This window comes from Equus asinus, chromosome 2, assembly GCF_041296235.1.
Source record: "Equus asinus isolate D_3611 breed Donkey chromosome 2, EquAss-T2T_v2, whole genome shotgun sequence".
NCBI lineage: Eukaryota > Metazoa > Chordata > Mammalia > Perissodactyla > Equidae > Equus > Equus asinus.
Window position 1 is genome coordinate 7,177,738 of NC_091791.1, and position 22,854 is coordinate 7,200,591.

Sequence of the window (22,854 nt, forward strand, 5' to 3'; positions counted from 1 at the left end):
AATGTGATTTACGTCTTAGCCCCAAAGGTGGCTCTCAAAGGGATGAATCAGTCACTGCTTTCACGATATCACAGTCTCCCAGAATCAAAAAGAACCAAGTGTTACAGATAGGTTAAAGGGGGAAAGTGTATCCCTTAATATATATATCTTGTTTATTCTTCATCAAAACACTCCAGAATCCTAACTCTGAAAACATTCACCACTGCCATCACTGACAAATTGGACCCGAAGGCCTGAAAATGCTAGGAGTGAGTGGCTTCCTTTTAAATATGGGTGTCACGACTTCAGCTGCGTGTTACAGGAATGGTGGGAGGTGGTTTCCTTGCAGCTCGTCTCGTTAATTACCGCACGTCTTTGAGTGTGTGAGAGTGCGTGTTTTATGTCTTTGGATGGTTAACATTAGGGCCTGTCTTGGAAATTACTCTTTGGCAAAAGCAGTATCTGGGGATTCACGTGGGAGTTTCAACTCACTTGAGTCCATCCATTAAGGAGCTTCTTGGAGCATTTGGTCTTAAGGGGTTGAGGACTAAGTATGCCACATTTATGGGAGTAAGAAAAATGTGAATAATTTGAACACTTTTGGAAAAGAATACTTAGCATAATAGTAAATGTCACTTCCTGGAGTGAGAGAAAAAGCAGTATTAACATTCAAAAATTACTCTCACGGCTTCCCTTATTTATTGCAGCAAGTTTTCTGTTAAAATGAGAGTTGGAGTCATAGAGCCATCTCGTGAGGGAACGCGGCTCCTGCAACTTGCCGCGCCCCTGGGTAGACGTCGGGCTTACAGCCGTGCACATGACAGACTCGTTTCTTGCCATCATGGAATTTGCATTCTAGTGGGGAAGACACAACTGGAAAACAGTAAATAAAAAGCTGCCAATTAGAAGGAGTGCTGTGAAGGGAGCAGATGGAGAGGATGAAAAGGAGACACATGGACTGCGGGACCCAACTTTAACTGGGGTTTGGAGAAGACCTCTGTGTGGGGGTGACATTTAAGCGAAGACCAAAAGGAAGAGAGGGAGAGAGAGCCTGCAGCGATAGTGGAAGGACGTGACCTAGGGCGGAGGGGACACCGTGCACAAGGGCTCTGAAGGGGAAACGTTGCTGACAGGAGGCCAGTGGCTTGTAGGGCTGGATCAGAATGGGGTGAGGGCTGGGGGACAGTGGCGCTGGTGCTGCTGGAGAGAAAGAAGGACTCTGAGCGAGCCGAGCCCAGGCTGCCAAGGTGTGCATGACTTCCTCCCCAGCACAGTGAGAAGTCACTGGAGGAAAGTTTTAGGCAGGATGGTAATATGATCTGATTTCTCTTTTAAGATTTCTTCACTTTTAAGAAGATCACATAGCATCAGAACTATTGTAACTTGCCAAATTAGGGGGCTTATTGTCTGTAAAAAAAAAAAAAAAAATACATGAGGCTTCCTGTAAATTTCAAAGGCAATAATATGTAAACTCTAGTTTTATCCTAGTGTAATTAACAGGCCTCAGGAATCCGTTAAGAAGGCTCCTGCATTAGCATTCCAGGTGATGTGTCGCTCCACAGCCTCCCACACTCACGGCTCCAGTCTAGCAAACTGGACAGGAAAGATTCTTTTCTGTTTAGGATTTCCATTTGCTTGTCCTGCCATAAGCATCCTTTAAGGACTCTATTTCAAAGAGCCACAGAAAAGCACTTTTACTGTGTGTGTGTGTGTGTGTCTGTGTGTCTGTGTCTGTGTGTGTGTCTGTGTCTGTGTCTGAAGGGTATCACTGCCAGGGTTCCCATGCAGATGCTGAGATTAGGGGTTGGGGGCTGTTTGGTTTTGTTTAGTCCAGACTGGTAAATGGCTCCTAAGCCAAGAATGTGCTCCCGGCTGCCAAGAGAGAGGGGAGAGCAGCGGACTGAGCGCCCAGGATAAGGTAGGCCAAGGGAATACGTGAATGAGGGTGACCCCTTGCTCTCCAGGGTGTAAATAATTTACATTAAGCTGAGGTTGGAGGTTAGGAATAACATCTACAACTAGATCAAATAACCATGTTTAGGGAGGAGGCATTGCCGTTCTACTTCCTCAGAACTTTGTCTAATTGGCTCATTCAATTCCATTTAATTCAACTCAGGAAACATTCACTGCATACCTACTTGCTACACAGCTGTCTGGATGTGCAACACATCTGGATGCCCTCCACCCAAGTTCAACCTTCTCTAGTGAAAACCGAGAAGACATCAGCCCTGCCTCTGACTCAGGACAAGCCCACTGCAGGAAACCGCGTTAGGCGACCAAGCCTAGAAAAACCACTCATTGACTCAACCAACATTCACTGCGCACCTGTATGCCAGATCCCAAAGAGCAGGGTGGGGGCATAGACACAAAGGCAGGAAGCTGGCCTTCTAGGAGCTTATATTGTGGTAGGGATGACAGGCAAGTGATGATTACAGACCAGAAGCTCAGGGCTCTGAGAGGGGACGTTTCTGGGAGCCATGGGGCTCTCATGGGGCACCTAATCTAATCTGTTTACCCAATCATGGGTATCACAGCATCTCATCTATAAGTATTTCAGTGTGTGCCTCTAAAAGATAAGGAGAAATTTTTAAACATAATCTAATACCTTTTTTAAAGTGACCAATAATTCATTGTGAACAGAAAGCAAAGGTTGGAGGGGCTGGTGCACAGGGAAGACATTCTGGAATGAAGCCCTGTCTGAATTGATCCCTGAAGAGATGAATAGGGTTAGGCGGACTCTCCCAGAGAATTCCTCGCTTGTATTATGGGAAAACTGGATTTCTTTTTGAGAAGGCCTCTATCTGAAAATGTGTTTCAAGAGTCTAAAATAAACTGTGTCTTTCAGTGAAAAATTCCCCAGAGTTTTGGATGTAGCAAGAATTGATAGAAATTCTATGTATCTGCAAATTCAATACTCTTTGTAGAACTTGCTTCCTTGAAAATCAGTGCAGAATACAAATAATTAAGACTCACCCCCTTTTGAACCTCGGGGAGCTGAGATCATGGAATACATTTATCATAAAGGGATTTTACCAAAATGGGATCGCAGGAAACTTTCTCCACTTCAGCTCTTCATTTGAAGGTGGCTCCTTTTTTCTCAATGAAAAGTTTAAGGAAGTCTTCACTTCCTTCTTCGAAGTGTAGGGGAAATAATGGAAGTCTTTATCCAAGGCAAAAACAAAGGAGAAGCAGCTACAAAATGAGGAACTCTCGTAACATGAAAACACTGCTGGTCAGAATCCATTTAATTATCCAGCCAGAGTAAATCGTTGGCTGCATCCCGACATTATCATAAGGAGGAAATGAACTGGCAGGAGAGGTTCTTGACAACAGTTCAAGAGGGCACATCCATAGAGAGCCTGTTCTTGTTTCCTCTCCATATAATTAGATATTGCTCACTGGAAAATAAAGGAATTCGTCTACAATTAATGCAGTGTTGGAATACCAGAGGGCATGGTTGAATCGTCCTCCCCTCTTAAGCTGGACTTAAAACAGAGGTCAAGCTAGGGAAATGGGTCTGCATGGCCACAGTTCCTGGCATATCCAGAACGGGGGAAATGACAGTAGGCAAGCTTGACTTCGACCTTAGAGGACTGCGTTCAGGATGTCGTGTTTCATCCGTAAACTGTGTGAGGTGGGTATGATTAGACCCATTTCAAAAATAAGGGAGCTGGAGCTCACACAGTTAAATGAATTGCCGGCCTTTTCAAAATGACCCAAGCACAGAAGCCCCAAGGCGGAAGGCCAAGTCACTGGGAGGCAATCTCCTGCCTTCCCACCTTCCTATGACTTAGCTCAAATAAAAATTTGCAGCAGCTGTAAGCCTCAGGAAGAGGAGAAAGGCATCTATCCAGGGGTGCTGGTCCAGGAAAATATGCTCAGCTTCCCACTGCGGGCTTTGAGGATGCTCCACGCAGCAGGACTGAGGAGGAGCCGGGCAGCCGTGCTGTCAGCCCTTCCGGCATGTGTGTCACGTGGAAGTGGCCACGGGTGTGTTTGCCAGGTTTGGGCTTCGTGTGAGGACGGAAGCCTCCGCAGTACAGAGCAGCATCCCTGTGTGACTTCTGGGAAGTAGGAAGGCTACCCCATTTTTAAGCCATTTAGTTCTGCAAACATCCTTCAGCTTATGTTACAAGAGAGAATTATTTCCTGTCCTTGCCCGTTAATCCAGCGTTTTACTTGTGGTGGAACATGTGTGAAAACATTACAGCTGAAATTCTGCCACTCCCTCCCCTCCCCCATACACACCTCCATGGCTTCCTCCTCTCTTTGACATGTGGCACGGAGGCCGCAGTGTGAGGTCAAGGGTAAGTTCTGGGCCTCTCTGCAACCAACCGTTCAGAAGGACCCACTTTAAACACTAGATAGGAATTTTGTCTGTTTTGTTCACTGCTGAATCTCCAGCACCTAGAACACTACCTGGCATATAGTAGAGTGCAATAAATTCTTCTTGACTGAAAGGAAGGATGGATAGAAGGGTGGATGGCAGGATGGATGGATGGATGGATGGATGGATGGATGGATGGAAGGATGGATGGATGGATTGATGGATGGAAGGATGGATGGATGGATGGAAGGATGGATGGATGGAAGGATGGATGGATGGAAGGATGGATGGATGGAAGGATGGAAGGATGGATGGATGGATGGATGGAAGGATGGATGGATGGATGGTAGATGGGTGAATGGGTGGGTTGACAGTGGAGAGGTAGGTGATGGTGGATGGGTAGATGGATGATTGATGGGTGGTGATTACAGCATAATCAGATGTGTGCAGAGTGAGGCCGTCTCTTCAATTTTTGTGTGATGGCTACACCTCTGGGGAGAAGATCCTGAGGCCGTTGCTTTTACACTAACTCTAGCATTTGCTGCACTATTACCATTTTCATTTGTCATACACCTCGAGTCATTCCACAATGGATTTACGACAGCTTACAAGAATAGATCCAACACAATAAATAGAAAAATAAAAATAAAAAAGAATAAGGGCTGAGAAGCCTCAGGTGAACAGGTGGCTGAGTCCATAGCTTTTTTTTTTTGGGGGGGGGGGAAGATTGGCCCTGAGCTAACTACTGCCAATCCTCCTCTTTTTGCTGAGGAAGACTGGCTGAGCTAACATCCGTGCCCATCTTCCTCTACTTTATAGTAGAGGTGGGGTGGGACACCCACCACAGCATGGCTTTTGCCAAGCGGTGCCACTTCCTCACCTGGGATCCGAACTGGTGAACCCCGGGCCGCCGAGAAGCAGAACATACGAACTTAACCACTGCACCACCGGCCAGCCCCCCCATAGCTTTTTTGTAAGACTCCATGGAGTACTGGGAAACAGGAGCAATTTGCTCTCAAAAAGCAGAGTGCTTCTGGAAGTGGCTTCTCCTGAAAGCCTTTGCTTGATTTAGCTAAAGTAGGAGGAGGGGTCCAAAATATAAAACTGAAAGTAGTTGTGAGAATAAGACCCCACAGGCCTCATGGACCACTTTCCAGTTTACAAAGAACGTTCACATCTCCTTTTTCATTTAATTGCACATCCCTGAGAGAAGAGGACAGACACAATCACCTCCTTTTTATAGATGATAAAACTGAGGTTCACGAAGGCCCCATAGTTGGTCAAGATCAGACTCAAGATGTCAGCCCACAGCTCCTGGCTCCTGGTGCATTCCTGGGCCCCTGACTAGGGATCTGTGAGCAGAGAAGCCTTTGGTTCTCAATCACCAACAGGGATGAGGGGGAGTTCTGGTTGCCTGGATTGCAACGTCAGCATCAGGAGATCAGTGAGGCAAGAACAGGGCCCGTGCAGACTTCAGCCCTCATTTGGTGGCTTGCAGGTATCTACTATGATCACTTTTTCTAACATATTTGATTAAAAGTGTCTTGCTTGTTACAGACTTGCAGAGTCAACAGCAGCCACTGGCATGATCTCTGCAGGTCTGTCTGCTGGGGTAGAAGAAAGGACAGGGTTCTCTCGGATGTGTGAACTCTCCCTTATCACCTCCGCATCTGTTTATGTCTGCCAGAGCCCTGTCCGGAGTGAGCCCCCCGCAGAGAGAGCAGCCTTTTCTTGTCGTGAAGCTGAGAACCTCTTCTAAGATGCTGCCTGTGATGGCTGGGTCCCCTGCCCTCTCAGGACTGGGTTTAGAGGAGACAGCCATGAGAGCACAGAAGTGAAAGGTCTGTTTTCTGGTAATGCATGGAGGCCTCCTGTGCACCTCAACTGACCAGGGCTCAGTTGGTATGTTTCTTTATTAAAAATTCTGGGAAGTTACATTTGCACTTTAATTGGTTTCAAGGGAGGAGAAGCAGAGGTCAAAGTTCACGTGTTAAAAACATGTATTATGTGCCGCAGAGGGCTCCATTCTGTGACCCCATTTTTGCTATTAACAATGGAAATGTCCTACTAAGGACATTTTTAATTATTCGCTCCTGGCCTGGTGGTTTCCTTTGCCATCTGCGGCCCATCTGGTGGGCCCACTGGGCCAGCATTTGATCCTGATGCAGACACTTTCCGTTCCTGGAGCTGACGTGAGGATGAATCCTTCTTGTAGGCCCCCCGAGTCCCGTTCTGTTGTGTGAGCCAAAGTGCTCAGTGTCCTGCTCACGCACCCCTGGCCGAGCAGAGCGTGGACTCAGTTCTGCTTCTGTCTCCCATCACACCCCAGACGAGTCCTCTGTGAGAGTCATGCTGCTTTCCAGGTGGGTGACCGTTTCCTCTGCCCACAGCTTGCTGGGACCCGAACAGGCTCACAGGCTCGCTCAGGTGGGTGTGGTCTGGCCTGTGCATGACCTGAGAGGTGCTGGATAAATCCTGACACCTGGCTTTGTTTTCCATCCCACCTAAGACCTTCAGGGAGGTGCTTGAAGGCGCTCTTGGGAACCTGCAGGGCCTTGGGGCTTGCTTTTACCTGCACCTGACTCCAGGGAGCCCAAGGCATCTGGGCAGCTGCCTGTCTCCTCCATTGATGCTGATGCTCCTGGCTCAACCATTTGTGCCAGGTCATGCCTGGGTCTGCCCTGGGGCCCCTGCCCTGGGAGTAACACCTGGGAGCCCCTCCTGGAGGCCTCCTGATTGCCCTAGAGGCGAGGCGGTTGCATGGGAAGAACACTGGCCTTCAGGTCAGAGAGCGATAGTTTTAGTCCTGACTCTGGAACCACATGACTGTGACCTCAGTTTCCTCGTGTGTAAAATAGGAATGATACAGTCTGACTCACAGGGTGTCGATGAGCAATAATGCCCCCCAAGCTTCTGGTCCATGGCGGGTGCTCCCTAAAGAATGGTAATGCTCTTGATATTTATACTCATGATCCCCGACGTGCAAGGCAAGATGAAGTCACAAGAATGAGAGGACCTCCCTGAGCTGCGCCTCAGTCCTGCCAGGCTGCGGAAGATGAGGCCAGTCACGCTGATGCAGACATCCACCACCCTGTCCCAACAGGACATTCTTCTTGCTCGCGCCTGAGTTCTGTGCATGGTGATTGCAAGTTTTTATTCCTGGGCATAATTGTGAAAAACTTAAAGATTTTTCTGAAGATGGCCCTAGAATTTGGGGGTCGAAACTCGGCCAAGCCAAGTCCATCCCAACTGTGACCTCTTGCACCACCCTCTTGCTGTAAGCGGGCCTCGTGCTGACCTGGGTAAAGAAGATGGTAGTGATGTGGGGCCTGTGCTCCTGGAGGGACCAGGAATGTGTAGAACTGGCGCTGAACTGTGAATTATTGCTGGTTTTGAAAAAGGTCTTCAAGCTAGCTGTGGAAGTAATGCTAAAACACGAGAGTCATGAGATCGTCTTCTCAGGGGACGGAGGCCAGGTCTGAGCCACTGTGGCCGTATTCCGCTCTGAGCTCAGGGCCTGGCCTTGGCTGTGGAGTAAGAGGATAGACTACGCGGAGGGCGCTCAGGTGACATGAGATTTGGGAAAGACGATTGGAAAAAGCTTCCAGGAACTGGGAACAACCATAGGTGTGCATGGCAGGTGACAGCCATCGAAACAGGATTTCTGTTTGTTTGAGTTTGTTGGTTGTTTCTGCTCCTACGTCCATGTTCTGGTTGAGCTGGAGAAAACCCAGCCCTTCCAGAATGGAGCAGGGATTTTTGCTTCTTTAGCACCGTATATGTATTAAATTGTAGGGTCGTATATAACTGCCTGATCACTCCTCTGCCTCCTGCACCATTTTCCTCTCAAGTTTACTTGTACTTGTGGTTTTACAGTTTAAAGATTGCTACATTTTGGCTATAGTTATAATAAATTCTACACCTCATTGGAAATGTTTCTAAGCCCTAGAATGTATAAGGCGCTGGCAGTCAGTAATTCGCAATAGCCAAAGTGGTACTCTAAATGAGAAAAAGAAATACACGTCTTTTTCATATAAATACTGGCAACTAGCCTCTCATGGAGCTTTGACGTTAACCAAAGATGTTCGCCTTTTTTTGTTTGAAGCTCACTGATGCTCCCCCTTGGCGTGTGAGGGAGTTGTTATTGTGGCCATTCTATAGATGTGAAAACTGAGGCTCAGCTCTAAAACTGAGCTTTAGTTTGAATAGATGGGGTGCTCAGACTTAGTCTTCCAAATTTGATTCTTCTCTGCCTCCTCCATGCCACGTGCCCAGGTAGGGAAGAGCGCCCTGCTGAATCTGTCACTTCTGCTGTCAGGAGAAAATAAAACTCCATTTCAGTCTGCAAAGAGAAATCAGCGGGAAGCAGAATGTCAGCAACATATTTTCCAAACCCAGTTATCCCTTCACCGTCTAATCATTTATCGGCTGCAGGAAGATGTGAGGTTTTCTTTTGTTTTTTCCCCCCAATCGATTTAAACAGAGAAATCTGGGTGGCTTCCTGTCCATCCTGGTTTCCTATGACGTTGGCTGTTCTTGTCACACAGTTGTGCCAGCTCCAAGCTGCTCTCAGCAGCTGCCCAGGCTGTTTCGGCCTTCTTCCTCCAGCCACTTCCAGTTCTTTGCTCCAGTCAGCACGAGGACCAGTGTCACCCTCAGAGCTTGCAGCTGGGGAAGCTGGACTCTTTGGGACCCAGCACATGTTTATGAATGAGGTAGTGGAGTCAAAGGAACCATCGAGAACGGTGACCTGCAGCCCCGGTGAATCCAGCCTGATTGCAGCTGCTTCTCCTGGCTGCCTGATTTCCAAGAAGAAAAGCAGTTGTCTCCGAATCATTCCCGGAGAGCTTTTGCAAGGCAGATAACTGCCGACTTCTACTGTCAGGGTTGATAAATTGGCTTAGTATGATTCACCCCAAGAATATAGCAGTGAAACGCACAATAGGCTCCTGCAAGAAAAGAATTTTCTGACTGCAGATTTGTCAAAGTAAAAGTAACCCCTAATAATGTTTTACTTGGCAGCTTTGTGACGGCTAAAATATTAAGCCGTGACTGCATTTATGGTGAGAAGCCATCGGTGACATTCCTCTTTCGAAAGTGGGTTTTGGGGCGGGGGGGTTGGTTCCAGAATCACCCAGCTGTCTGTTTCATCCCCTTTTTATTTCTAACCTTGCATTCAACATGGTAAATTTGCCCCAAGTGTCCTTGGTAGTTAAATATTAGAGAAAAAGGCGGATGCGTGTAACAGAAGAGGTCACGTCTGAGCAGGAGCTCGTCACCCCGGCGCAGCGTCGGAGAGAAATACTCTGCCTGTGAGCTGAAAGCAGCCCGTGTTTCTGGGTCCCAGGTATAATCATTTTAAAGCGTTCTTGTGCCAAGGGAAAGTATCCCGCGAAAGGGCTTCTTTTCTGAATAATTCTCCAATTTTATTGCTCTGCACTGGTCTATCATTGCTGTATGTCAATTCAATTAGCTGCTGTCCTGAGACAGTTGGGATAATTTATGAGAAGTATTAAAAAGCACATTGTGATGAGCTTGCTGAAAGCTATGGAAGAAACTGAGGCTTGCCTTGAAACTACCGACCGTGGGCTGCACACCATCTTTGATGTCATGAGCAACTAAATGGGCCAATTCACTGTTCTTTTCATCAATACTCCAGGGAATAAAGCTATAAAATAAGCCAGGAACAGTATAAGCCAAAGGAAGGAGAGTTACCATACGCCGGAGTTTGAAGCCAGAGGAAGGAACTTGCCTCAGAACAGAAACGTCACTCTGTTCATAATCAGAACCTCTCCTGGCCCCTTAATTAGTGCAGAGTGTGATGACTAGTCGGTCAGTCTGGTATAATACTTAAAGATGTTTGAAAATTCATTCGTGATTCAACTTTGGCTTTAAGAGACAGATGCTCATGGAATTTTTAGCACATGTCTAAAATCGCATAAGGTTTTCAAACTGCTGTCTGTTGGGCTTTTCTTAGGAGATGGAACCACAGGGTAAAACAGAACTATTTCCAAGTTAAGCACATGAAAGGTGACCTGTGATGGGCCTAGATTATATTTTTTATTTTTTGACACAAATAAGTGTGGATTTGTCCATATATTATCTTTACAATATTTGAATTTTAAACCTAGGCCAGTTATTCCCGAACTTTAAGTTAATCACCTGGAGCATCGGCTGATGAATGAATGAACAAACTGTGGCATAGTCCTCCTTGCAATGGAATATTATTCAGCCGTAAACAGGATGACATACTGATAGTCCCCCAACACGGCTGGACCTTGAAAACGTGATGCTGAGTCAAAGAAGGCAGACACAGAAGGTCACATGTTGTATGACTCCATTTATATGAAATGAACAGAAAGGCAAACCTATAGAGACAGAGGGCAGATTAGTGGTTGACAGGGCCTGGGGGAGGCAATGTGAGGAGTGACTGCCTAATGGGTCTGGGCTCTGTTTCGGGGCTAGTGTTCTGGAATTGGATAGTGGTGATGGTTGTATAATATTGTGAATGCACCAAAAGCCACTGGATTTTATACTTTAAAACGGTGAAATTTTTGTTAAATGAATTTTACCTCAATTTTTAAAAAAAATCACCTAGAGAGCTTGTTAAAACACGGGTTGCTGGGCCCCACCCCTGAGTGTTTCTGCTTCCGTAGGTCTCGGTGAGGCCTGAGCATTTGCATTTCTAGCAACCTGCCAGGTGATACTGATGCTGGGACCACACTGTGAGGACCTCTGGTCCAGTCATTTGATGGGCCGTGGACGGATTCATCCTTTGTATTTAAATCAGTGCATCAAGGGTTTGTGGGTCAGTGTCCAGGCCTCAACAGTTTACTCCGGGTGATCCAGTGCTGAACTGGAAACAGCAATGAAAAAAATGGCGTCTTTAAATAACTGAACTTGGAATCAGATCTAGTGTCTGCCATTCCCTAACTGTGAACTTTTAAACAAGTCCCTTCACCTCATTTGCAAGATGGGAATAATAATACCTGTCTCACTGGACTGTTTGGAAAATTTAAATTTTAAAAAAAAGTATAAAAAGGGAAAAAAATAGTACTATTTGAAAGTGCCCTTCATATTACCAGGTTCTCAATAAATAGTTATTCAAAATTATATATAAGTATATATCAATTAAATATAATTATATGCATTAAAGTTTTATATGATTTCTATTATATGGATAAATATGCATGATATATTTATTTTACATATATGTAAATATATCTGTTTTATTTGTGTGGGTGGGGAGGCGGTGTCGGGAGTGGGTGTGTTCAGTAGTTGCCTTGGCAAAGGCCCAGCAAGGGGCCCGTGGGAAGGGCTCAGGCCATATTTGAATCTTCTTGGGATCGTCCTCAGAGCTTTGACTGTGACAGACACTTGAAGATGCTTCTCAAGCGAATGAGTGGCTGACGGGCTCAATGAAGGCGTAGCGAACGCGCCACCCAAGGTTTAATTCCGCTGTCATCAACAGCTCAGAGGCAGAGTTGGCACCTGGGAAGCAGGGTAATGAGCGTGCCCGTGCCAAGCACCATCCTGGTGTCATTCTTTCACATGTGGCTGAACTGGAGAAATGGCAATCTTAATAATGGTTGTGCAGATAGATCCTGTCCGTGGATTCCTGACAGCGTGCTGGGGAGCGGATTCCATGCCTTGTTTGTGGGCCATTGGCACATTTTTCATGCAAACCAGTGAACTGTTCTTTGGCTCCTCCAGCCAGTAGTCAGTGGCGTCTATTGTGCCCTAGGCACCGTGCAGTCAGTGGCTATTTGGGATGTAAACGACATCCAAATATGTGTAGATTAGGGTTGTATTGTAATTAGAAGAATCTAACATTTGATACCGTCAAATTTCCTTATCTCTTGAGATTTGAGGTTATTTTAGATCACTAAATTCCATTTATTGTGGGAGGGCCATTGGGTTAGAAATAATTTTTAGATATCTCTTCTTACACACCAGTCAACTGAGAGGATCTCAGAAGAAGAAGGGAGACGATGAGCAGACCTTTGCTTGTCAATCAAAACTGGTTTGCTAACAAAGGGGAAAATAATAAGAGTCTGAAATTCTTATGAAAAATGCCTTCAGCCCTTGTTAGTGCCTGGTCCACACGGGGCAAAGCCCCTCCGTTTAATGATACTCCATGGTAGTCTTCTTGCCATCAGTATGACCTCCAGTGGCTGAGGGGCTTCTCGGGAGAAGGCGGCGCTTCTCTGGGTATGTGGTACTGAAGGTAGAGTCTGCTTCTGTCCTGTTGAACCCGTTCTTCTAGGCCAGTCACGCCTGTCCATGAACCTTTGCTCCGGCTCATCCCTCTGCCTGGAACGCTCTCCCTCTAGCTGTGCCCACAGCCTGTTCCCTCACATCCTGGTGAGAGCCCCAAATGCCACCACCCACCCAGTGAGGGCTTCCCTGACCACCCTCCCTAAAACTTCAGTCCCTCCCATTTACAGCCTCTCCCTCTTACCTGTTTCATTTTTCCTTAACATTCATCCCTTTCTAACACACTTAATTGACTCCGTCGTCTTACATATGATCAGTCTGCCCCCTGGAATGCAAGCTCCTCGGCAACCAGGATCTTTGTTTGTTTTGCTCATTCCCATATCCCCAGAGCCTCGGACAATGCCTGGCACATAGTAGCTGTTGAATAAATATTTGCAGAATAATTGAATGATGAGTGACAGGTTGCTCTGCTTTTCTTCCTCTAGTACCTGACGTCCTCTAAATGCCCAAATAGGGTTCGGGAATAGTCTATCAGAGTGAAATAGTCCAATCAGAGTGTCCTCTCTGGTGAGAAATCATCAAAGGATGGAACCAGCAAAGTTCCTCTACAGATACAAAATGCTCCTTGGCCTCATCGCCATTTGTCCTCAAAGGAGAGTTCTCGGATGATGGCAGAGGTGTTTTTCCATCCTCACGGAGAGATAGGAATGCTGACTGACCCAGTCCATGGAGAAGGCAGGAATGTTCAGCAAAGGGGCACTGGCCTTCCCAAGGGGCCTCACTGAGCAAGTCAGAAAGACCCCAGATTGGAGGGGAAGAGGATCCACCCACATGTGCTCGTGGCAGAAGCTGTGAGCCGCGGCCAGCAGTTGCTGGAGGTTTTACTGCACTGACTTTGAAGACAAGCGGTGCGCTGGTGAAGTCAGGCCATGTGGCGTGAGCCCTGGATCTGTGCTGTCTGTGAGCGACCCTGAGAAAGGACCTGTTTCAGTGTCAGCAAATTCATCAAGGCCGCATTTGGCTTCTGAGGAGAACATTGCTGCTTTGTTGTTAAAATGGAGACACCTCAAGGAATTAATGCCTGGACGTAGCTCCTTGCAGCAAGGTTAAAAACCTCTGAATTAAAGATGAATATTATGCATGCATTAAATGAAAGAAAATTTTAAAAGCATTTGGGGTTTGTCCTTCAACAGAATAGGAAAAAGTTAAGAGAAATAGAAATTTATTGTTACACAGATGACTACCTTCTATCTGACAATAGCTCACACAGACACACAACTGTGGTTTTGCCAACAATGACCTGATCTCTTGTCCTCTCCCAAACATTCCAGAGTTTAAATCCCGGACTTAAACTGATCTCCTTCATCTTGGTTCTATCCCTTTTCTTTAATGTCAACCCCCCAAAAGCCCAAACTGTATTTGTTATTTTGAAAGACCGCGAGCTGGAGGGCCTGTCGGAGCCATGACCGGAGCTGGTCTCGGCCATCTGGTCCCTGGACACTGGTGGACATTCTCTGCTCACTTGTGAAGCGGGGTGATTCATACCATGCTTTCATCAGGCTTCTCTCAGCTACTGTTGTTGTTGCTATAAACCCTTCCCGAGGCTTATAATTTATCCTGGTGTCTTTCCTAATTAACTGTTAACAAATTCTGGAAATTAATTCCTTTCCAGAACAAACTGGTAAGAGTTCATCACAACACCAGTTGCCTATCATCGAGTGAGAATGAGGTTTAGTCTCCCGGATAGGGCCCTGAGATACGCGCATGTGTCCTAGGAAAACGCCCGCACAGCGAAGAAGCTCTGATCTATGCCTGGATGAAGTTGTTTCTTTGTAAAGAGAAGAACTGCTCTCAATTCCCTGTGTAATGTACCGTCGTCTTTTCAATACAAAGCCCTTCTAAATTGATAAAATTATAATTTTTCTTGTGGATCATCATTTGAAGCTATACAGCATCATTTTCATACCAGGAATAATCAATCTGTCTGCCCAGGAAAGCTATAAAGACTTCAAAAGGGACTTTGTTGCAGCGCTACAAATAAGTCCTGCCTTTGCATCCAAGAGCAGGACTTGCATTTATTAATTTAGTTGTAGATTAGAATTACACTCCAGAGTTAATAACCTGAGATTGATAGAAAACACTTGGGGAGGATAAGACAGTGTTACCAGTTTGGCCATGAAAATCATCACAGTCTTGAAATATTGCCAAACTTTATCATCAAATGGTAGCTAGTCTGCCATCTTCAGGGAAACGTAGCAGCCTGCATTGGTTTGACCAGTTGATTAGGATCTGATTATAATGTCATCCTGTAAATGGCTACGTGCCGAGAAGGTGCTTGGGCTGGCTTCAGCAGGTCCTGCTTCCTCACTAAGTCATAAAACTTTCTGTGTTTCCTGTATGCTTGTCCCTTATAATTCTTGCTACCTCAAGACATGGGAAAATGCATTGGTAAAAAAGAGTGAGACACCCTATATATGTTGGGTAACATCAGCTGATGTAGGAAATAAAGCCCCAATTTTCCGTAGCTTACCTTAATAGAGGTATGTTTCTTTCCATATGACACCCTGGGGCTCCATCTGCAGGTGGCTTCCCTCCCTACAGTGAGTCAGGACCAGGTGCCATGTTTGGCTCCTCCGTCGCCTAGGACATTAGAATACCTGTTGGAGCTCGGTTGACAGAAGGGGAAAGAAAGGACATAAAGAGGAACAGTCACTTAACCACCTTAAACAGGAAGTGACCCACATCACTTCACTTCTGCTCATGATCTGTTGCCAAGAATTAGTCACAGAGCCCACCCAGTGCAAGGGGAATGAGCAGCCCCTTGAGACCATGGAAGGAGGAGCGTGAACTTTGTGGGGAAGTTGGCCAACTCTGCCTCATCCCTTTGTAGCCCTGGTATTTCGAGGCGAGAATCGGACCTGCATTTCTGGCCACCTCCATTCTCTAATAGCTGTGCTTGGGTAAGACAGCGATTTGCCCTTCATAGATCCAAATGCCAGCATCGGCCAGCCCTGGCCCACAGTGGGGGTTGTGTCCATGGAACCATGGAATTGATAAGCACTGTCATTTGTATTTCTTTCTTCTTCGTGCTTTCCAATAAGGACATCAGTATGTGTTCACATTACAAGCTGCAGAGCCTAAGAATTCATTTCCATTGTATCATTTCACACAGAACTATTAATAATGTCTGTAATGAGACTCTGTCTAAACTTGCTGATTTGAAAGCCATCAAAAGATCATTTCCTTTTTGATAAAGCACTTCTCATTGGTGGTGCTGGCACCGTACGGGAATGGATTTCAGCAGGTAGCTGAATGTGCCTCATTTTCCACTGAATAGTTAAGCTTTTGTCCGCTGAGACTAACAGTGGACAGCTGGGCAGCTGTTGGCAGTGGGTACCGTGAAGTGCTGACCATTGCCCGCCCCAACCCTGACTGTCCGGGCTCTTCTCCACAGGTACCCGTTCCCCATGGTGTTCAGCAGCTGCAGCAGGAAGGACCTGGAGGCCAGCCTGGAGAAAGGCATGGGGATGTGCCTCTTTAACTTGCCAGAAGTCAAGCAGTCTTTCGGGGGCCAGAAGTGTGGGAATGGATACGTGGAAGAAGGCGAGGAGTGTGACTGCGGGGAACCGGAGGTAAGAGAGCCGTTTCCAGAACATTCGCCTCACGTTCATGGCTGGGCAAAGAAGTAAGAATTTGGAGGAATTGTGTAGCAGAATGAAAGTGCCAGAAATTCAGGATGGAAAAGTCCTACATGGCCATCTTGAACATGCCTCACAGGCCAGGGTGGCCTTCTTGAATTTTAACCATTGCACGGAATAAGTTGTATCTGGTTTAAAGAGATAAAGCATGTTCTCTATTGAAGGACGCGGTATTCTCGGCAAGATGCAGACAAGAACAATGAAAAGGCATTTAGCTTTGAGTTTGACAGGGAAAAAGGCCTTGGAATGCTAGCTTAAAATGGCTAATAAGCACCATTTCTTTCTCTTTGTAAGGCAGGCAGGCAGAGGGGGATTTGAATAAGCATCGTTCGTTTTTAACCCAACTTCTTCCCAGTTGAAATTCCGCTGTTGCTGCCCCAGCCTCCTCTGTATGCGCGACCTGCGGCTCGCAGCTCTGCCTCTCTGCTCGTTAGCTTTCAGAAGCAATGAGTGAAAGCAGGGACCATTTTTATCCAGAAAAGGCTTATTTAACCCTGTTTCCTAGCCAATGTCAGGAAATTTTCTGTAGGGTCCAAGCTATGGTTAATCAACATAAAAATTATAACAGCCACTTTTTTAAATCTCTGAATAATCTTGAGAAGGATAGAAAAAGACAGGACACAGGGAGACTTTCTGGTGGAACAAGTGGCCCCTGGAAGCTTGGAGGAGGCTGTGTTTAGAATAAATCAAAGCAAGTAGTTTGTGTGGCAGGCACTCTCCATGTGGGATTCCCTCCCCGAGAACTTAGGCAAGCTGCAATGGGAGACAGGTTCAAGGCGGGTTTAGCTAAATTCACAGACAGGCTTAATGTGGGCTTAGGATGAGCGTGTCTGGGAGGGCTGCTCTGAAAGGGGGATTCTGGGGTGGAAGGAAAATTGTGCCGAGACTCTGGGACATCCCTCAAACTCAGGTTCATCAGACAAACAACTGGCTACAGAATCTGCATCGTGTCCCAATCTCCAAGTCGCTGAGGTTTCCCATACCAGCAGGAAGGATCTTGGTCTCGGTCTGACCATTTCTGCAGAAATGTTGGGCGTGAATACGTACTGGGGGATAGGAGTTGTAGAGGTGGTTTTATCGAATGTTTTTGTGCCTTTCCCAAACTCAGGATCCATCAGTGATAGTGGTGCCGGCCATAGCAGTGTTTAATTTTGCTCACAATGTGCAGGGAGTGGCTGCTGTGCAGGAGAAGGTCCTAATTATGACGTTACAGAAACTCTTTAAGACGAGTGGAGGAACACTTGAAACTGTCATGGGATGGGGTATGCAGAAGGGAAATTCCTTGATGACTTTGTTAATTACTTCAAGAAATCAATTAGTTTACCCATATTTCTCAGGAGAGGCCATGTTGACTCAAAATAGTTTGTCTTTTATTTGAACTCCTTGTAATTGTTAATTAATCTAAATAAATTTGACAGCTCTTCATGGAGCCATGAACTCTCAGGTTTGGAATGACTCTATTAGCAGTCTTTTATTTTATATACCAGCACCACCACCACCAGCGTCACTGCCACCCTCACCCTCACTGTTAACATTACGACCGTTACCATCTCCACCTCCATCACCATCACCACTACCACCCCACCCTTATCACCACTACCATCATCTCCACCACTACCACCACCATCACCATCAGCACCACCATCATTATCATCATCATAACCACCACTACCGTGCCTGCATCACCGTCACCACCATCGTCATCACCCCCACAACCATCATACCATCCCCACCATCCCCACCACCAATGTTACCACTGCCACCATCATGTCAGCAAATGCTTGAGTGCCTGAAATGTGCCAGCCGCTGATGTTGTAATTCTCTCTTTTATCTGCATCCTGGAGTCATTCAGCTTCGACAAGGTGCATACTCTCTCTCCAGCCGGCACACTGCATTGCAGGGATGTTTTGATTAAATGTAACTCCTTCCTTAGGTAGAGCCAAATTCTACTTGCATATAATTCTCAACTTTATACTTCTGTGGTTTGGTTCCTTATTTCACAGGATAAGTTCTTGATATTTGAAGGGAACTCTCATTCTCCTCATCCAAAGTTCTTTCTTCCAATAAATCTTTTGAAGTTACAGGCAAGCCTTTTACCTCACTTTTTTTTGTTTTTCATGTTTTGCTTTTCAAGTTTCAAGCTGAAACTGTGTCTAGCAGTGTGACAGCCCGTTTCCAGTTTCTAAACTGCTTTGACCAAAACCTTTAGTCAGATCTGTCACCCTGGGCTCTTTTTCCCCTACCTAGTGTTCAGCTCTGGAAATGTTCACCGTGCCTTGGATTCATATTGGCCCGTGCATCCCCGGCCCATATAGGGACTCAGCACTTCACCACATCAGTAAGTGAATGAGGTCAGAACAGCTTCCCCAGCTCACAACCAGAACCAGCGTCTGTTCCCCTGCTCCCAGAAATAATCCCCCTTATTTTCAAGAAGTTGCATGACATTCTTATCTTAGTTCCTTGTGATTAAGAATCTATGTCTACGACCTACAACACGAGTATGACAATTAGGGCATTTGCAGGGAATTCTCTAATGGCTTCATTATTCTTTCTTCTTTGGAGACTTAGTGTTCATCGGCTCTGTTGAACTTCTCTATTGAGTACTAAAACAAATATATCAACAGATGAAGAATTTGTCTCTTCTGATAAATACAGTGCTGCAGGAGAAATAGATTCTGGATAGTTAAAAAGGCAAGTGACTGCCGACAGCTTCCCGTACAGGGCATTGGATTTACATCAACCGTAAGGCTATCCTGACAACTCACTCATTCTTCCAGCTAACAGGCTTGGGAAAGCAGCCTTATCTCCATGTTTAAAGTCAATAAGATGCCAGTAGCTTGCAAATATCTTTTAAACTTAGTTATGTTTCTCACATTATCAATCCCCTTTGAAGTCAAAGCCATTCTACTTGGCTGCGTTTCCATTTGAGCTGCTGCTGATATTATTTAGTGATTTGGTGGGGGGTGGGGAGGTAGTTCTTAAAGGATCTTGGGACCCAGTTTTAGGATGGCTGATTTTACTTAGAAGTTCAAGGAAATCTGTAATTTGGTTAATGGGTTATAAGTAGAGCCACTTAGACCATAGAGAACAGGACGACATTGCTGTACATTTGATGACGCTGATCGGGAATGCAATTGAGAGACTGCTTTTCAAAACACAAAGCAAATTCCTAAACTTTCTAGGATTGTAAGCCCATGAGTTAAAAACTCTTACTGTCATGAAAGTTACAGCTATGACTTCTGGCTGGCAGTTTTATCTTATTGTATATATTATACACTCCGGATGTTTATAAAGTCCTTGAACAAATGTAAAATTTAATCACTTTGGCTATATGTATAATAGGAGAAAATGGTAAGCACCAAATGAGAGCACAATTCACAGAGTTTTACACAGGATGCAGCTCAGATATCTGGGTTAGCCATAAATCTTCCAGATTATTGACAACATTTTATTAATTACGTGTATGATACTAATGACAAATTCATTCACAAAAGATGGTTTTCAGGAATAAATTATTATAGAATTAAGCTAGGACATGATTGGCTTCAGGCTAGCCAATAGTGTATAAATTCTTCAGCACATATGATATATTGGATAAAATAAAAGGACTTTGATAAATTAATTAGTACTAAAGACTCTATGAACTCGTCCTTCTTCTAATGATTCAATTTCTTCCAAAATATGTAAGCTCCAAGTTACTGGAATGTTCTAAAGTATAAGGACTTCATAAATATACTAGATAAATGTGTATAGGCCTTTTGTTGAGAGCTAAGCAAAAGGCGTCAATCTCTTATTTCTTTTTGTTGGGAAAAATAGGGTACTTGAAAGCACAGGATAATAAAGGAGTGAACTTCCTTTCTCACCTTTGTTTCAGAGAGGACAGTACCTCTAATATTCCATCTGTCTGTTTAAGTCCCTTGCAAACCAGTAGGCACGGCCCGTAGACTTCCTTCTGGGCTCTTGGTCATTCCAGGAGGCCTAGTCAGGTCAGACAGCCCACTTGTGCTGAGTAAGGGTCTCACCTACAGCATTTGGTTGAATTTCAGGGAAATGTGGTTCAAACACAATTAACTTGACTTCATCACCTGCCAGCACTCTAGATCAAAAGGGCCAGTCTTTGAAGGGTAAAGTTAGTACGCTGCTATGTATATTTTTAAATAAGTAAGTTCAAAATACCCCAGTGATCCTGATCCAATTCATTGCAGTAAGACTTGCAGTCCTTGGAGACCCCCTTACGGAGCCCCAACATCCTGATGACTTGAATGAACATGCTAGCCAGCCCGCCTGGCCAGGTCCCTCACCCCTTCCTGAAAGGCTTCATGAAAGGCACTTGAGTGCTGCTGACTTTTCCCAGGGCTTCGCAGACCCAGTCAGTTCATAAACACTTAACAGAAGCTTTGCTTTCTTACAGATGAAGATAATCCTCGGTCAGGCTGGTTTTCAGCTCAAGAGCCAGGCCTTCTGGTTCTTTCTTCCCTTTGGCAGTCACTTAAGGTGCAACGTTTGCCTCCAGTGAGCAGTTGCTCCATATGACCCTGTCAAACAAATTCCCCTCTCCAGGAATGTACGAATCTCTGCTGCAATGCCACCACCTGTACCCTGAAGCCGGACGCTGTGTGCGCACATGGGCTGTGCTGTAAAGACTGCCAGGTGAGTTCACCTGGTCCGAAGGCCACCCACGGGCTCAAGAGGGTCAACACCAACGCGGGGCAAGCAATATGTCAGGATGATTTCCCAACACTCACTGCTGTGGAAACTGTAACTCCTTATCACAAAAGCTGGTATTATCCACCATCTGTTTTTATTATCTTCCAATCTTCATGTGAAATGCATATTTTAACTGCTAAGTCATCTGTGATAATTTATTTATGGGGTGAAAAGTAATCAGACCAAAAAACTCAAGCTGGATGTTAAATGTCCCAGTTGTGCTGTTGGATGTGCAGTCCTGTTACCATGACAAGAAGGCTTCAAGGGCAGGTCCCCACTCCCATCACTCAGCTTCACGCTGGGTCCCTTGGCTTGATCCTAAGACCATCTGCCTCCTGGGCTGAGAAGCCATACAGGTTGCTCCAGGGGTTTGTGTAAACATCTTGACCTTGATGTCCTCCTAACAGGAGGTACTGGCCCACCCACCCCAGCCAAGAGTGGCCGTTTTATGCTTTTGCCATTTCTGCTGCCTCGACTGCATTTGTTTTGGCAATTCTATTGTTTGCCTCCTTATTCAGAGCTGAGATCTGACGGAGTGGAAGCCTGAGCTTTTGATTCCAGGGTTGCAAGGGTAGAGTTTTATTTCTTTTTAAGTAAGCGATTGATCTTGGCATTCTGCTAGCAGGAACTCCCTCTTAGCTGCCCCAAGAGAGCATGGTGATTTAGAAGTGCATTACATGTCACATTCAGCCTCACAATATTCTTCATCCCCTTCCTACTCGTGACTAACTTATGGAGAACGTTAAAAGAAGCTGGCCCCATGTGGGTACCCAGCAGCGGGAGGTGGAAGGTGCCTGGAGTGAGGCTGGGTGGGGGGTGGTCACTGGCTGTGTAGCTTCAGACAAGCCACTCCGAACCTTAAACTTCTTCAACTGCAAAAAGATGAGGCATTGGTCGGATGGTTCCTAACATCCTTTACTGCTCGCTTGCTTTGCTTCTCTCTCTCTCCCTATGAACTCCTACAGACAGGTTTCCACTTCTATGATTTGATGACAAAGTAAAATTGCTATTGTGATTGTGGCTTTGGTATTATTTTTGTCAACTTGCCCACAAATGCTAGAGCTGTAAGTGCACACATCATCTCAAAACCCACGATGGTGTTGGCGACCAAAGATCTTAAGAACCAATGAGCCCAGCAGCAATGTACCTGCCTCCTTTTCTGAGGTGACAGGTGCCAGCAACCAGCTTATCTGCTCATCAAAAAACCCTAATGTTGCATGAAATTAAAAAGAGGCTGCTCTTGGTTGCCCCCGCATAGCGGAAAGGGGAACCCCAAGCGAGACTTTGTTTATTTAGTGAGCTCTGTCTGCTGTAAGAGGGCTTCCTCTGCAATCCTCGCTCCTCTACGTGAGGCCCTCTGAGGATGGCCTTGCTCCGGTCCACCCGAGGAGTGCTGCCGGGAACCTGCTTCCCCCCCTCCCTCGGCACACATGCTATAAACGCCCTCTCCTTTCAGCTGAAGCCTGCAGGAACAGCATGCAGGGACTCCAGCAACTCCTGCGACCTTCCGGAGTTCTGCACAGGGGCCAGCCCCCACTGCCCAGCCAACGTGTACCTGCATGACGGGCACCCGTGTCAGGGGGTGGACGGCTACTGCTACAACGGCATCTGTCAGACCCACGAGCAGCAATGTGTCACGCTCTGGGGACCAGGTAGGTGGCTGCCGCCAGCGAGGTGCAGAGCAGTGGGGCTGGTCACTCCCTCTCCGTCAGCATCACTCCTGGATGGTGCTTTCTGAACAGCTTCCTTCTGTTCAGCCGGGTGACTGGCTCCCTGGTAGGGCTGGGGCCGTGCCCACTGGGACTGCAGGAATGGGCGCTGCCCGGAGCTCGCGCTGCCCGGAGCTCACGCTGAGGAGTTCAGTGTGGTCCAGCGAGAGATGTGTGAGCGCTGCCTGTGTGCCCCATGGGGTGACAGGGATGAATC

General features: G+C 46.2%; 1 protein-coding gene across 1 annotated transcript in view; it reads left to right on the forward strand.

The window, feature by feature from the left end:
• Positions 1 to 22,854, forward strand: part of ADAM12 (ADAM metallopeptidase domain 12) — a 334,496-nt gene that overhangs the window by 259,899 nt on the left and 51,743 nt on the right. Inside the window, exons 12-14 of the mRNA XM_014832041.3 lie at positions 15,978 to 16,155; positions 20,782 to 20,871; positions 22,385 to 22,580. Coding sequence (XP_014687527.3) covers positions 15,978 to 16,155; positions 20,782 to 20,871; positions 22,385 to 22,580 — 464 coding nt within the window. The remainder of the gene's footprint in view (positions 1 to 15,977; positions 16,156 to 20,781; positions 20,872 to 22,384; positions 22,581 to 22,854) is intronic.